We start from the raw sequence: 17,755 nt of genomic DNA, 5'->3' as shown, positions 1-17,755 counted from the left end.
ACATGACTTACATTCTTATCATAAAAGCTTTATCTAAGTTCATGTGGCTCCATCTACTTCATTTGCACACGTTCCATAGATAATGAGCTAGTACTTCACACAAGAAGGTGTGAATAGTTGTCTGATGATTGACCAATGCAGAGTTTTGAACTCGTCTTGGGTCTTTGTCCTCAGCTCTATTTAAGGATTAAACTCTAGACCTGTAGCTGAGTCACTTGGTAAGAAGGATCTTCTGCACGTTCTTCATTAGAAACGACCTGCTGGAGACACCAGCTTTGTTCAAGTGGCTGCCAGGATTCTAACAGGAAGGTAAAGGGTTTTCTTGTTTGTTTCTTTTACATTTATGTTGCATTTGTTGTTTTTATTTTATGATGTTATTTAATATTATTAGGTTAATATATTCAGACTGTTTAAAATAGCTTTATGATCATAATTGTGGTGTTTTATGAAGCCTTTTTTACTCCCAGCACAGCAAAGATTTACACTTGTGAGCTAATTATTAGTCCTGTCATGAACTGGATTAGATTTGCTTGGTGCAGGACTGATGTTGAGAAAGTCAGATCTTTTATATCTTTATTTATATCAAGTTATTTATAGTTATTTCATTATTAATATCTGCTGTATTTATAAGTATTTTATCCTGATGTTCTTTAAATTCAGATTCTCACTTAGACGTGAAGTGAATTTAATGTTTTCATCACTAGGTGAAGAGTTTAATATTATTGTGGTATTAATGAAGTAAAAGTAATTCTAATTAATCGACTTGTTTCTTTGTTTCTGTTGCTTTCCAAGGAAACAGTTTCTACAGTCTTATCAAAGCATAAACATGAAGAACTTTCATCACTGCTCAGAGTGTGGGAAGAGTTTTACTACACAGAGTAATCTCCAATGACACCAGCGCATTCACACAGGAGAGAAGCCATATCACTGCTTAGAGTGTGGAAAGAGTTTTACTACACAGAGTAATCTCAAACAACACCAGCGCATTCACACAGGAGAGAAGCCATATCACTGCTCAGAGTGTGGAAGCAGTTTTTCTCAACAGAATACGCTCCAAAAACACCAGCGCATTCACACAGGAGAGAAGCCATATCACTGCTTAGAGTGTGGAAAGAGTTTTACTACGCAGAGTCATCTCAAACAACACCAGCATATTCATACAGGAGAGAAACCATATCACTGCTCAGAGTGTGGAAACAGTTTTGCTGAATTTAGTACCCTTCTAAAACACCAGCGTATTCACACAGGAGAGAAACCGTATAACTGCACTGAGTGTGGAAAGAGTTTTATTCAAAGTAGTGACCTTAAAGTACACCAGCGTGTTCACACTGGAGAGAAGCCGTATCACTGCTCAGAGTGTGGAAAGAGTTTTGCTAAACAGGTTAACCTCCAAAAACGCCAGCGTATTCACACAGGAGAGAAACCGTATCACCGCACTGAGTGTGGAAAGATTTTTGCTCATGAAAATAATCTCAAACGGCATCAGCGTATTCACATAGAGAAACTACATCACTGTTAACAGTGTGTGAAGTATTTTATTGCACATTATGTTCTCCAAACAACACCAGCGCATTTACACAGGAGAGAGGTTGTATCACTTGTCTGAAAAGAACCTTAGTAAAAGGAATATCCTTTAAATACACCACACCAGTGCATTCACATAAGAGGATGACTCATATTGCTGCTTATAGTGCAGATGAAGTTTTACTGGAAGCAGCATTTTTTATAGACACCAGTACGGTCACACAGAAGTTACGTTTTTGTGACTGAAGTCGTGTTTCATTTTTCACTAATATCCACTAGAACTGTTCTACTTCAATTATCAAATGTACATGATGGTATGAATATGATCATTAATCATCAAATGTAATGTGGTGTAATGTACCAACCTCAGATCTGAATCTGTTTTTGTTCTTTATTTAAGTTGAATCTACTTTAATAAACACAGAACAACTTTTACTTTCAAGTGGAAGAATTTTACCCTGGTCTTTATGGTGTTTGCAAAGTTTTAATAAATGAATAGCCTCTTACTTTAACATTTCTAGATCTACACTCCAAAATTCTAGTCTTTAGATTTTTTTCCACTTAGCAAATAATGAACCGTCCTCAACCAGAATGTACATGAGAAGGTGTGAATGGAGGGCTGTGGACTGAACAGTGTTGCATTGTTCTATCATCATGAGTCTTTGTTCTTTGTGTTTATCTATAGACCAAATTAGTGGTAGCTAAACTCCTTTGTTAAAAGAAATACTCATATTTACGTTTAATTATCCCACCATCTTCTAGTGCATACAACCCAGTTCATATAAATCTTAATACAGACATTAAAATTACATTTAAAAATAAATAAATACTATTGTTGTAGTTCAGGTATTTTCTTATCATGGAGGTGACCAATTGACCAAGACCAACTGAGGGGTCAGGAGACAAGTGTTTCTTTATTGATGAATAAATGTATTTGTTAAACTGTAAATTCCATTCGAGTCCTCTGTGTGATGAGAGTTTGGTTTTGAATCTGATGTCAACAAATGTGTCCACGGTTGTTTAATGGAACGTCTAAACTCACGGTCCATGTATTTGTATGTAGGCTTGAGCTGGAGTGACAATAAAAAGTGGATGTAAAGAACTGGGTGGGTAATAATTCAAAATAGTTTTTCATGTAACCTGAAATTCTATTCATCAATCATAACAGAATGAAAACTAAATCGTTAATAAAGAAGTTCGGAGAGGAGAAGAAAACAGGAGAGCAAAGAACAGAAAAGAGTAGAAGTGAAATTCAGAGCTTTTAGTATTTAAAGTGTTACTATTAAATGTAATAAGAGCTACCAATACCGCTACTAGGTCTTACTGTCACTCTGTTAATCACAGTGCTGCTGGTAAAGAAAAAGTGTAATACAGATGATACAGATGAAGATGATTTTGGAAGCTAAGCAGGGTCGGGCCTGGTTAGTACTTGGATGGGAGACCGCCTGGGAATACCAGGTGCTGGAAGCTTTTATCCACACACACCCACCTTCACTCCAAACCTCCTGTTACACACTGACCCAGCGGCTTTTTCTTCATCAAAGCAACACAATGAGACAAAGATCAGCTCATACTTTCATTCTTACTACAGTAAAACACATTGAACTGACTTTTAAAGTGAAGTTTAAAATGTTGTACAGACATCGTCGCCATCTAGTGGTGCTAGAAATAAATTACAGCTTGTTGCTTGGGTACAGATTTTATAATATACAAAAATGAGAGTGTTTATGGCTCTTTTGTCCCAAGTGTTTTTGTAACGTGTTGTAGACCTGCAATGGTGAATGTTTTTGGTATACAGGAAAGAAAAGGCCGAATGCAGGTGAAAAGGTGTTATTTGGCAACCAGCACTGTGTAAATACTGGACAGAACACATGATGGGTTATTTTAACTTGTTGGGTTGTGCAGTTTAACACTTGTCAGAGACAACATTTAAAGCCAAGGTCAATAGGACCTGCTAGTTAGAGAAGGCTCACTTGTTTGTTAGTTTAAGTCCAAAAGCAGGAGTGGCCCATACAGGGATCGAACCCACGACCTTGGTGTTATTAGCACCACGCTCTAACTAACCGAACTAACTGGCCAATGTCTAAGAGCAGGGCATATACCCACATACCTGATTCTACACTGACAGCCCTTCAGTTATGGAGCTGCCACACAGAAACAATGGAGAGCTTTACTTTTGTTGAGCAGAACAGATCTTTGTGTGAGATGACTGAGGTTCATGTATTTTTCTTTTAAGAATAAATAAAAGCTGATGCTTTTAACCTCATACTTTCCTAATGCTTTTATTCTACATTAGGAACAGGGGGACATGATACTGCAACATACAGAATAAATACAGAACCCATATAACAGAGCTTTTGACCAATTTAAGCAAGAATTCCATAACAAATTACTGTTTTACTCACTAAATGTTGTGTCTACTTTTCATATTTAAGTCCTGTCCTCGCTGCCTCCAAAAGTTTACTATTTGGCATTTTCACCGCATTCCTGATCATGAGAGCTGAGTGACTGACTCAGGTAGAGGTGTTTACAGAACAGAGTGGGCAGGCGAAATTCAGCCACCCAATCACAGACTAGCATTTAGAGGGCGGACCTTCTGCGAATGGCCAGTGGTAGCACTTTAAGCAGTGAAATAAGGCTGTTAAATCAATGAAATACAAAGCATTTGTTTTGACATGTATCTGAGCCAATGACAGATAATATTGATCAAAAATGAAACCAGTTCACTCCAAAAGGAATATTTTAAGTGTCCGTCCTAGCGTTGCGTGAATGGAAGACTGGCAGCTGAAAAGCTGGACTGTCCGCCCTAAAACCTGACGTCTGGCCACCCAACCGGAGACTGGCTGTCCAAAGTGGAAGAACGGTCTTTTGGTTTCTGTAGATGTTAAATGAACACAATCACCCAACATGGGGCTCGAATCCACGAGTCTGAGATTAAGAGTCTCATGACTTACTGACTGAGCTAGCCGGGCTTAAGCAGCATGTTAGAACAGACAGCTCATCAGTCAGACCATCAGAGTGATGTAGGTTTAATTCACTAACATCACGACCAGATTAAGTTTACACACAAACACAATTCAAATTAAACAACAGAAGCAAACACAGACTTACTGTCACTTTAAACTCCAACCTTGACTTGTTTTGAGTTATGAGATCTGCAGTATGATGTTGGGTGTTTGTTGGTGATGAAAAGAAGGCTGGTCTATAGAATCCACAATCAATGTCAACTTCAGTGGTTATACAGTTTAAAAAAGTTTTATGGGACTAAAATAACACATTACACATCCCTAAATGTTTTAAGTGTTCTATCAACATGTTTTTATTCTATTATATCTTAATTAAACTAACTATGTGAGATTTATATCCACTTGTCCTGTTTGCATTTCACAGGAGAGACCCCCTCCCCCATTAAAAAAGTAATCAGTAACGTTTACTCTGAGTACATTTTAAATGAGTTACTTTTTACTTGAGTAGATTTTATTAATTGAATTGAATTAAAGTAATAGTACTTTTACTTGAGTACAATATTTTAGTACCTTTTCCACCTCTGTATTTTAGCAATATGGAGACTTTTTGTTTAAATGTACCAACATACCTGAGTGAAATGTTAATGTTCCCAATACATCTGAATACAGAATATCAACAAACTATCAATGTTCAAAGTGTATTTAGCGATATATTATCAATATGGAGACTTTTTTAACGAATGTACCAACAGAACTGAGGAAAATGTTGATATCCTCAACAGAGCTGGACACAGAATTCCAGTTATCAATCAATGCTAAGTGTAATAATTGATATATTATGATATCACTACTAGCTGAACCCAGAATTCCAGTACAATAACAATGCTAAGTGTAGTAATTGTTATCTCAGCAAAAAATGGATGCTTTTTGTTAAAATGTAACAACATGCCTGAGGAAAATGTCAATATCCTCAATACAGCTGAACACAGAGCAATCAGGGCTAAGTGTAATTAATGATATAATATCTATATGGAGACTTTTTTAACCAATGAACCAACAAAACCTTGAAAAATGTTGATGTTCTTATTATACCAAATATCTTTTACCTCAGTGCCATACGTGAGCTGAACAAGGTCAGTTTACTCACTCCTATGTGGACTTTGTGGCTACTTAGACCACACCTCTGTTATGTTGATTCCAGCGTACAGACCACTCACCAGTCGCTACAAACCAGAACTAAAACAGGTAAAGACCTGGCTAGCGGTAGCCTTCTCTGCTCTTCAGTACACTGACTGGGACGTGTTTTTATTTATCTAAAAACAGGACAGAAGCTTTCAGGAATCAATAATGAGACCGAGGATTAAGGTTCAATATGTAGATATTTTATTAGCAAACAAGCAATAACAAGCAACATACATAAATGACACATAAATTACCATAACAATACTAATTCTAGACTGGATAGGTGGCCATTTGCCCAGACTGTAGAAACTGCTCAAGTATATGAAAACATCAGATTGTACAAAACTGATTGTACCAAGTTATATAAGCCAAACAATGAAAATGTGTGAAACACAAGTTATATAAGTAACATCTGTGCCAACATATAAAAATAATAATACATTTTATTTATGGGTGCCTTTGAAAACACTCAAGGACACCTTACAATACAAAACATCAGTACATAATTAATGACAGATTAAGGGTAGGCGAGTTTAAAGAAATAAGTTTTAAGGCATGTTTTGAAACTAGGGATTGAATCAATGGTGTGAATGTCAGGAGGGAGAGAGTTCCAGAGATGTGGGGCAGAGTAGCTAAAAGCTCTAGCTCCCATATGAGGTAGACCAAAAAGGATAATTAATTCAAGATGTGACCAGGGCATGAACAAGAACATCAGCACTTCTAGGAGAAAGGAATGGACGTAGACTATTTATGTTACGTAAATGGAAATAAGCAGATCGTGTGATATTGTTAATATGTGCATGAAATGAAAGATTGTGAGTGGAAGGAGAGACGACTGAGTCCTTCATCATCACTGAGAATTTGTTAGATTTAGAGAGAGGAGATTTTCTACCTATAAGAAGAATTTCAGTTTTATCAGCATTTAATGTGAGAAAATTGTAAGAGAACCATGTTCTTAATTCTATTAGACAATCAGAGAGAGATGGAGGAAGAAGAGTAGTCGTGAGCACAGTGGACAGGTATAGCTCGGTGTCGTCTGCATAACAATAAAATTTTTGTATTTCCTAAAGATACGTCCAATGGGAAGCAGGTAAATTATAAATAGTAGAGGCCCCAAAACAGAGCCCTGAGGGACACCACTAATGACAGGAGTTACTGTGAACATACTCTGTACAAGTCTTGAAATGTATGAAGAAATCCAATCAAGCACAGTAGCACTAAGACCAATATATGCTAGCCGATACAATACCTTTTATTTTCAATTCACTTCCACTATTAACTGATAGCATTCACTTACATCAGGCTCTAAACCTCCTGGTTCTACCCACCATTCACTCCACTATACATAATCACATTATTTCCCAGTAATAGTTTAACCTAAAGATTTATACTTTTATTATTACTATTTACTTATTAATGTTTACTGTGTAATTAATTACCTATTAATTACACAGTACAATTCATTCATTGCTAACCATTTCTCCCCAACACTGTGAGCATCATTTCTAAAAAATGTGAATGCGCTGGTGTTTTTTGAGATTACTCTGTATATTAAAACTCTTTCCACACTGTGAGCACTGATATGGTTTCTCTCCAGTGTGAATGCGCTGGTGTATTTTCAGATCACTCTGTCCATTAAAACTCTTTCCACACTGTGAGCACTGATATGGTTTCTCTCCAGTGTGAATGCGCTGGTGTATTTTGAGATGACTCTGTCTATTAAAACTCTTTCCACACTGTGAGCACTGATACGGTTTCTCTCCAGTGTGAATGCGCTGGTGGGTTTTGAGAGCACTCTGTATATTAAAACTCTTCCCACACTGTGAGCAATGATGTGGTTTCTCTCCAGTGTGAATGCGCTGGTGTTTTTTTAGATTACTCTGTCCATTAAAACTCTTCCCACACTGTGAGCACTGATATGGTTTCTCGCCAGTGTGAATGCGCTGGTGTTTTTTGAGATTACTCTGTCCATTAAAACTCTTCCCACACAGTGAGCACTGATATGGTTTCTCTCCAGTGTGAATGTGCTGGTGTGTTTTGAGATTACTCTGTCCATTAAAACTCTTTCCACACTGTGAGCACTGATATGGTTTCTCTCCAGTGTGAATGCGCTGGTGTATTTTGAGATTACTCTGTACATTAAAACTCTTTCCACACTGTGAGCACTGATACAGTTTCTCTCCAGTGTGAATGCGCTGGTGTTTTTTGAGATTACTCTGTACATTAAAACTCTGTCCACACTGTGAGCACTGATACGGTTTTTCCCCAGTGTGAATGCGCTGGTGTATTTTTAGATCACTCTGTCCATTAAAACTCTTTCCACACTGTGAGCAGTGATATGGTTTCTCTCCAGTGTGAATGTTCTGGTGTCTTTTCAGATCACTCTGTCCATTAAAACTCTTTCCACACTGTGAGCACTGATACGGTTTCTCTCCAGTGTGAATGCGCTTGTGTGTTTTAAAAGCACTCTGTCTATTAAAACTCTTTCCACACTGTGAGCACTGATATAGTTTCTCTCCAGTGTGAATGTGCTGGTGTCTTTTCAGATCACTCTGTCCATTAAAACTCTTTTCACACTGTGAGCACTGATACGGTTTCTCTCCAGTGTGAATGCGCTGGTGTATTTTGAGATGGCTCTGTCCATTAAAACTCTTTCCACACTGTGAGCACTGATACACTTTCTCTCCAGTGTGAATGCGCTGGTGTATTTTGAGATGACTCTGTCCATTAAAACTCTTTCCACATTGTGAGCACTGATACGGTTTCTCTCCAGTGTGAATGCGCTGGTGTAATTTGAGAACACTCTGGAACCTAAAGCTCTTTCCACACTGTGAGCACTGATATGGTTTCTCTCCAGTGTGAATGCGCTGGTGTATTTTGAGAGCACCCTGGGTACTGAAGCTCTTCCCACACTGTGAGCAGACGTTTCCTTCTTCCTGTGTGGGACTGAGAGAGGTGTTAATGCTGACAGTACCAGAGGACGTTTGCTGATTACTGGAGCTTCTGGTGGGCGTCAGATCCTCATGTTCAGTCTTAATCTTCACCAGAGTCTCATATTTATCATGGTTGCAGCTCTTGATGTGATTGTGGAGCTGATTTTGGGTTGTAGAGGAACGTGGACACGAGGAGCAGCAGAAATCCTTGTTCAGTTCTGAAGCACAAAATAATTAAATTCATTTATAACATTATAAATAATCAATACATTTATAACATTATAAATAATCAAATACATTTATAACATTATAAATAATCAAATACATTTATAATATTATAAATAATCAAATATATTTATAATATTATAAATAATCAAAAACTTTATAACATTATAAATAATCAAATACATTTATAATATTATAAATAATCAAATACATTTATAACATTATAAATAATCAAATACATTTATAACATTATAAATAATCAAATACATTTAAAACATTATAAATAATCAAATACATTTATAACATTATAATTAATAACATACATTTATAACATTATAAATAATCAAATACATTTATAACATTATAAATAATTAAATACATTTATAACATTATAAATAATCAAATACATTTATAATATTATAAATAATCAAAAACATTTATAACATTGTAAATAATCAAGTACATTTATAACATAAATAATAAATACATTTATAACATTATAAATAATAAAATACATTTATAATATTATAAATAATCAAATATATTTATAATATTATAAATAATCAAATACGTTTATAACATTATAAATAATCAAATACATTTATAACATTATAAATAATAAATACATTTATAACATTATAAATAATAAAATACATTTATAACATTATAAATAATCAAATACATTTATAACATTATAAATAATAATAATACATTTATAACATTATAAATAATCAAATACATTTACAACATTATAAATACTCAAATACATTTATAACATTATAAATAATAAATACGGTTAGTAATTGTTAAACTGAAATCCAATGCTAAAGTCCTGTAACGTGATTCATCCTGCATTCATCATTTCCTGCTCACACTGATCTGCATGAGCACAATACAAGCTTTCACTGTATGATGCTTCATCCCAGGTTCCTCTGATTCTATTCAATCCAAATCTTATTTTACTCAAGATCAAAAATATCTTACTGAGTTCATCTTTATCTTCAGGTTCTTCCTTCTTCACAGGCTTCATCTGGAAACCTCCACACTGTTGGTCCTCTAGGGTGAGGTGTTCCTCAGAGGTGACGTGTTCCACAGGGATTAAAGATCCTTCACCTGAAATTCATCAATATGTGAAGAAGAAACTCAACAACTGGAGGAAACTGAAGGTTGTGGGTTTAGTTACCACAAATAAATACTACTTAGATTTAATCCAGACTGGAAGTATCAGCACTTCTACACAGGACAGTACAGTACGGTACAGGTTCTAATCCCACTATCCACATTTTCTTATTAGTTCTACTATACTAACCACACTGTACTGTACTAACATGGCAAATTGCTCCACATTTACTTACAGAAGTAACTTCCATCTTCTTCCTCCTCCTTTTTTATTAGTTTCTCTTGGAATCCTTCATTGTGTAGATCTATGGGGGTGACGTGTCCCTCTTCTGCTGACTGCATTATTAAAAGATCTGACAGGCAGACGGACAGATAGACAAATGTACTTTATTCCTTATTAAAGAGAAATCCAGGAATACTCTTTCAGACTGTTTTAACTGTTTATTTTTAATACTGTGAGGCTGTAAACAGAGTGAAAATGTTGAAACTATTGTGGGACTGAGCAGCATCAGACAGAAAAGACTTCTAATAGAACTTTTTGGGTTGGTTTCACAGACAGGGATTAAGCCTAGTCCTAGACTACACAGCATTTTGAATGGAGATTCTCTATTTAAAGCTAAATGTAGTCCTGGACTATAAGCCTTAATCCCTGTCTGGGAAACAACCCTTTGAGTTTGGTGGAAGTGGTTTTGTGGCCCAAAGTGAAATGATTAAGTCTGATGTTCTTTACATCTAGTTTCTCATCCACTCCCAATAACAGTGCTGTACTAATACTTTTAACTTTTACTATAAACCTGTAAAACAACCTGTAAACAAAGCTACAAGAACTCGCTGTTTGTATTAAACATTAAAAACTGTAAACAAAGCTGAAAATGTGACGCGTTTATATCAAAATGTTAGATTTAATAATGAAGAAACTCTGAATCCGTTACAATCCACTGATTCATCGGTTCAATGAATCGGTTCATCAGTACTGAATCATGTGTGATGCTAACAGTTAGCGGAGCAGCTAATAGTTTGTGTGTTTAAATACAACTGGAGTTAAAGCTCCTCAAATCCTCACAGTGATGTTTTATTATGAACTCTAGTTTTATTATTATTTAGAATGTGGTTATAATTAAATATAAGGGTTATAATTAAATACATATTTTACTTACAGATGAGGCTTTACAGTACAAACACAGCAGCTTCTTGTTCTTCTTATGATGTTTAATGGCGGTTGGCAGAACAACTTAAGACGCACCAGCGTCACCAACTGGACTGGAGTTGAACAGCAGCTTAGCAGTAAAACATCTCCATTAGCCCTGTATCTCTCAGCTACAGTGTTGGGGGGAACGCGGTACAGTCACGTGATTACTTTTTATCTGTAACGAAGTCATGTAACGCGTTACAGTGAAATATTTGTAATGACATTACAGTTACTGTGATGAGTGATGAGTCGTTTCCGAACAAACCGATTTTATTGAACGACTCTTTGAAATGAACTAAAGGAACCGAGTCGCTCCTTTAGTATAAGGACAAATAATTAAGGAATAAACTTGTTTAATGATGTTAAATCTGATTGGTTCATGGCGTGTATGTTTTAAAGCAGAAACAAACACAAGAGAGGATTTTTCTGAAACTAAATAAAAAAAGTAAATAAATGGAATTTGTTTGTAGATGTGATTCCAGTATACAGTATTTGTTTGGGTTTTAGAATGTAACGTGAAAGTAAAGTAATGAGGAACGAGATTACATGTTCCCGGATGTAATGAGTAAAGTAATCCCATTACAATTTTAGTTAACCATATCAACAATGAATACAGGCCTCCCCAGCCATGTCAAACACATTCATTCCCTATGTACAACACCAGCCCATTCAGTGCAGCGGCTACAACTGACCTAGGGAAGTACCTGATGCAACGTGAGTTAGTGAGTTCAGGCCTGCTAAAGTTCGATGACAAGCCGGAGAACTATTGGGCCTGGAAGACATCTTTCCTCGGCTCAGTCGATGACTTAAAGCTCTCTTTTAGAGAGGAACTCGATCTGCTGTGCAAATGGCTTGGGCCATCATCGTCCGAGCAAGCTAAAAGAATCAGAGCAGTACACATTCAGGACTCAGGATGTTGTGGCAGAGACTGGAAGATGTTTACGGCTCACCGGAGGTGATCGAGAACGCCCTCCTCAAAAAGGTTGAAGATTTTCCCAAAATTTCAGTCAGGGATAATCACAAGCTAATGGAACTTGGAGACATTCTCATGGAGCTCGAAGCAGCTAGGGCAGATGGGACTGTGAACAAGCAAAAACACGCAATGACCCCAGCTTTGCCAGCATAACAGGATCATGGTGCATAGCCAAGACAGAAAAGAGTAGCCTAACCAGTAATCAGGTGAGAACATCAGTTGCTGTAAAAAAGACTGAAGTCTCAGCTGACAGCACCGACAGTGGCGGCACCACAGCAACCCAACCTGATAATCCTGACAAACAGTGCCCTTTACATAACAAGCCACATCCACTAAGAAAGTGTCGCGGCTTCAGAAACAAAACACTGGATGAAAGAAAAGCATATCTGAAGGAAAAACACATCTGTTTCAAGTGCTGTGCATCATCTACTCATGTGGCCAAAGACTGTGACAAGCCTGTGCAGTGCAAGGAGTGTAACAGTGACAAACACCTCTCAGCGCTGCATCCAGGGCCTGCCCCATGGAGAGCTGAGGTACAACAGGCTGGTACAGACCATGGCGGGGAGCAGCGACAAGAAGTGAAGGCTGTCCCATCAGTGAATCCCAAATGCACAAAGGTCTGTGGCAGTGTTAACACCTCAAAGTCATGCTCCAAAATTTGTCTTGTGCTTGTGTATCCTGCAGGGCAAAGACACAGAGCTATGAAGACTTATGCAGTTCTCGATGAGCAAAGCAACAAGTCGCTGGGCAGAACAGAGTTCTTTGAACACTTTGGCATTAAAGGAGAAGGATCAACATACACTTTAAAGACATGCTCAGGGGTGTTTGAGACTGCAGGACGACGTCCCAGCAACTTCATTGTGGAATCACACAAATTCCCTTGCCTACCTTGATCGAATGCGACATTCTGCCAGACGATAGGTCTGAAATACCATCGCCAGAGGTAGCCAGACATCATCCTCATCTTGAACACTTGGTGGATAAAATCCCAGCTGTAGACCCAGATGCGTCTATCCTGCTCCTCCTCGGACGGGACTTGATCCAGGTGCACAAGGTTCGAGAACAGTGTAACGGCCCTCTCAGCGCACCGTTCGCCCAGCGGCTCGACCTTGGATGGGTGATTATCGGAGACGTGTGCCTGGGACGAACTCACAGGACAACCGGTGTCAGCGTCTTCAGAACCAGTGTGCTGGTGTGTGGGCAGCACTCCATTCTCAGCCCATGCACCAGCAGCTTAATCGTAAAAGAAAAGATTGGAGGCCTTGAGCCTCCTCACAGCTTCCCAAGTGTCTCTGCATTCAGTCACAGTAACGAGGTAGACAGCCTGAGCCGAAATGTGTTTCAAAAAACACAGCATGATGACAGGCTTGGCATGTCTATTGAAGATGAGCTTTTCCTTGACCTCATGGAAAAAGAGGTTTACTTGGATGAAGCAAACTGTTGGGTAGCACCTCTGCCCTTCAGGCCAAACAGGCCCCGTCTACCCAACAACATACAACACGCCATCAATCGTCTTACGTCCCTGTGCCGTATGCTGGAAAAGAAACAAGGCATGAAGGAACATTTCTTCAAATTTATGCAAGCAATGTTTGACGCAGACCAAGCAGAGCCTGCTCCAGTGCTGACACCACAACAAGAACGCTGGTACTTACCGGTCTTCGGTGTCTATCACCCACAGAAAAAAGACCAGATCTGTGTGGTGTTTGACTCTAGCGCCAAACATGAGGGCCTTTCCCTCAACAACGTTCTTCTATGAGGGCCTGACATGAACAATACCCTACTGGGTGTCCTCATGCGTTTCCGCAAAGAGGCCATAGCCGTGACAGCCGATATTCAACAGATGTTTTATTGCTTCATCGTCCAGGAAGAACGTATCACTGAGTATCACATGAAAGTGCATGTGTTTGGAAATTCTCCCTCCCCTGTAGTAGCCATATATGGCCTGAGAAAAGCAGCCCTGCATGGTAAGAAAGAACATGGTGCTGAAGCTAAAGAATTCATCATGAGGAACTTCTACGTTGATGATGGGCTTTCCTCTTTTCCCACTGAAGGTGAAGCCATCTCGGTCCTGAAAAGAACAAAGGAAATGTTAGCAGAGTCAAGCATCAAGTTACACAAAATAGCATCCAACAGCCGGGCTGTGATGGATGCCTTTCCCCCTGAAGAGAGGGCCAAAAACCTAGTGGATTTGGAGTTAACCGTAGACCCCTTGCCACTACAACGGAGTCTAGGTCTTATCTGGAACCTACAGTCTGACACTTTCACCTTCCATGTTTCCAGAGAACGAAAGCCATCCACTAGAAGGGGAATCTTGTCTACTGTTAATGGCCTTTATGATTTCCTGGGATACAAGTCACCAGTAACTAACCAAGGGAAGGCTTTGGTCAGAGAGCTGTCTACCGAACAAGCTGAATGGGATGATCCTCTACCAGCGGCGAAGGAAGAACAGTCTGTGGACTGACTCACTCTGTGATCTTGAACAGCTTCAGATAAACAGAGCCTATGTGCCCATTTCTCTTCACTATGGCCATATCAGCAGTGGCCTACCTCAAAGCAACAGACATTGAGGGAAACAGTTACATTGGATTCCTCATGGGCAAGTCAAAGCTGGCCCCACATCCTCCGCACACCATTCCACGATTGGAACTTTGTGCTGCTGTCTTGGCCACTGAGATGGCAGACTTGATCACTGACGAACTGGACATAGACATCCACAAGACCACATTCTACACTGACAGTCGGATTGTTTTGGGCTACATTCACAACACAAGTAGAAGATTTTATGTATACGTAGCCAACAGAGTTGCCCGCATCAAGAGGTCCACAAGCCCTGAACAGTGGCACTTTGTCAGCTCAGAACACAACCCTGCAGACCATTAGACCCGCTCAGTGCCAGCAGCTGTGTTGAAAGACACCAACTGGTTTAAAGGCCCAGCTTTCTTGTCCAGAGACACCTGCTCACAACGAGAGACTTTTGAGCTCATAGACCCTGACGCAGACAAAGATATACACCCACAGCAGGTTACAGCTTTCACAACCAATGCTTCTGAAAGTGAGTTGGGGTCACACCGATTTGAACACTTCTCCAGTTGGAGGACACTCAGTAGGGCTATAGCCAAGCTCATACTCAAGGTCAGAAGCTGTCTGAAAAGTTTGAACAGCAAAACGGATGCACTGATGCAAGCAAAACTGGTAATAATAAGAAATGCCCAACATGATGTGTTTGCAGAAGAGTTTAAAAGTCTTTCCAGGGGTGATGTCATCCCTAAGTCCAGTCCTCTGAGGAAGCTAAACCCCATTGTGGACGCAGATGGCCTGCTGAGAGTTGGAGGGCGCATCCCATTGGCTGACATACCCTGGGAAGAGAAACACCTGATAATCGTTCCCAAGAAGCACCACACAGCTACATTATTGGTAAGGCATTACCATGAGCAGGTCGCACATCAGGGCAGGCATCTGACAGAAGGTACAGTCCGTTCTGCTGGTCTGTGGATTATAGGAGGCATAAGGCTAGTGTCAAACTTCATACATAAATGTGTGATCTGTAATAAGTTAAGAGGAAGAATGGAAGAACAAAAAATTTCAAACTTACCTGCTGAACGACTCAACCCAGGTCCTCCATTCATCAGTGCAAGACAAATTCGAGGTGGCATTGCAGAGGATAAACGCTGGGCATCTTCACATGCCTAGTTTCAAGAGCTGTGCACATTGAAGTGCTTGAATCTCTGTCTTCCTCAAGCTTTGTAAATGCATTGAGAAGATTCATAGCTGTCCGTGGTCCTGTCCGTTCTGACAGAGGAACGAACTTCGTCGGGGCGTGCAAGGAGCTTAAAATAAACCCCGAAGACCCCGAACTGGCAACCTATCTTCAAGACCGAGGTAGCTCATGGACATTCAACTCTCCCCACTCCTCACACATGGGTGGAATGTGGGAGCGTATGATAGGTGTCGCTCGTAGAATACTGGATGCCCTGCTGCTTAAGACAAAAACGGTCCATCTGACTCATGAGGTTCTGGTCACGCTCATGTCCGAAGTTATGGCCATCATGAATGCCAGACCGCTAGTTCCTGTCTCTTCTGATCCAGACATGCCCACTGTTTTGACACCTGCTATGCTCTTGACTCAGAAGATTGATCCAGTGTCTCCACCACCAGGAGAGTACAAACTCAAAGACCTCTACAGCAAGCAGTGGAAGCAGGTCCAGGCTCTGGCTGATGCATTCTGGAAACGCTGGCGTCAAGAGTATCTGCCTTCACTTTAACCAAGGCGAAAGTGGCACGTGGACAAGCCAAACCTGTCAGAAGGAGATGTTGTGCTTCTTAAAGATACTCAAGTCAAGAGAAACGAGTGGCCTGTTGGAGTGGTTGTGAACGCCATTCCCAGCAAAGACTATAAAGTCCGCAAAGTGGACGTAAAGGTAGTCAGAAAGGGTATTCAGAAGGTTTATTCTAGGCCCGTCTCAGAGGTTATTCTACTTATAAACAGACGGGGAGTGTGATGTTCTGTTATTTACATTGGGCCCCTAGTGGTCAGGATTTATCGCAGTAGAGTTCATTTGTACTTTCATTGTTCCCGTGGGTAGTTTTGGACTGTATGAGGAGACTGATCAGTTGCGGTTTTCTTGCTCTGCAATATATGGCCAGGAAAACATTTGCCTGTGAGTATTTTTATGTTCAGTTGCTGTATAACTTTATACTTAGACTATCTCTGATGTAAACCTTGGTTAATGTATGAAAATAAGTTCTAAATCTTTGTAAATGCTAACCGCTAGCATCTATATGGGTTTTTCTATAGAAGTTAGCTTTAAGCTAACGATTCGGGTTCTATTCATTTTAATGTACAGTGTCATGTAAATGCACTCAGGAAACAAATGTAACTAAGACATATTATGTATGTCAGTTTTACAGTTTTACAGTGAGTCTTAAGTAAAGCTTTGAGGAGAATTTCGGTGTCCGGCTTTTCTTGGGAAACCTGTTGTCTATCTGTCGAGCTTGTAGCCACACACAAACGAGCAGGGGCAGAATAGTTGTCGTGTTTGTTGTTATTTTTCAACTGTTCATGTTTTTAAGTGTAAAACCATAAACAGCTATAAATAAATGAATCTTGTGCTTCCAACTGAGATGTTTGTTTATGTGAACAATGTCTGAAATTTGCCGAGCTTGATTAGTTTGTAATATGTGTTAAGATGATGAATGAACCTAAACACTTGCTTTTAAATTTTAAGTTTTTATTTATTTATTTTAGTTTCAATACAATGTGACACCGGCAAGATAAAGAAAGCAAAAATAAAGTGTCCCAAGTGTTTTTGTAACATGTTGTAGACCTGCAATGGCGACTATTTTTGGTATATTAGGAAAGAAAAGTCTGAATGCAGGTGAAAATGTGTTATTTGGCAACCAGAACTGTGTAAATATTGGACAGAACACATGATGGGTTATTTTAACTTGTTGGGTTGTGCAGTTTAACCATTGTGCTGGATTAAATACATTTAAGAAAATACAGCATTAAAGCATAATCTCATTAAAATAGGCTACAATTTAACACTATAATACAATACAATACAGCGACAGTAAGTCTGTGTCTGTTTCTGTTACTTATACTGAATTGTGTTTGTTTGTAAACTGTGAATTAGTTCTTAATCTG

General features: G+C 39.0%; 2 protein-coding genes across 2 annotated transcripts in view; one reads left to right on the top strand and one right to left on the bottom strand.

Annotated features, from left to right (window-relative positions):
• Nucleotides 1-17,755, top strand: part of LOC134326185 (zinc finger protein 585B-like) — a gene marked incomplete at its 3' end in the record, with an annotated part of 34,091 nt that overhangs the window by 6,215 nt on the left and 10,121 nt on the right. The window contains exon 2 of the mRNA XM_063008378.1: nt 1,188-1,381. Coding sequence (XP_062864448.1) covers nt 1,188-1,381 — 194 coding nt within the window. The remainder of the gene's footprint in view (nt 1-1,187; nt 1,382-17,755) is intronic.
• LOC134326915 (zinc finger protein 271-like) lies at nt 6,852-8,527 on the bottom strand (the record flags this gene model as incomplete). The annotated part of the gene is made up of 1 exon (XM_063009023.1): nt 6,852-8,527. A coding segment is annotated over one exon (1,350 nt), but the record flags the coding sequence as incomplete, so codon positions are not given.

Source organism: Trichomycterus rosablanca, chromosome 14, assembly GCF_030014385.1.
Source record: "Trichomycterus rosablanca isolate fTriRos1 chromosome 14, fTriRos1.hap1, whole genome shotgun sequence".
NCBI lineage: Eukaryota > Metazoa > Chordata > Actinopteri > Siluriformes > Trichomycteridae > Trichomycterus > Trichomycterus rosablanca.
This window is presented reverse-complemented; position numbering and strand designations above follow the sequence as displayed.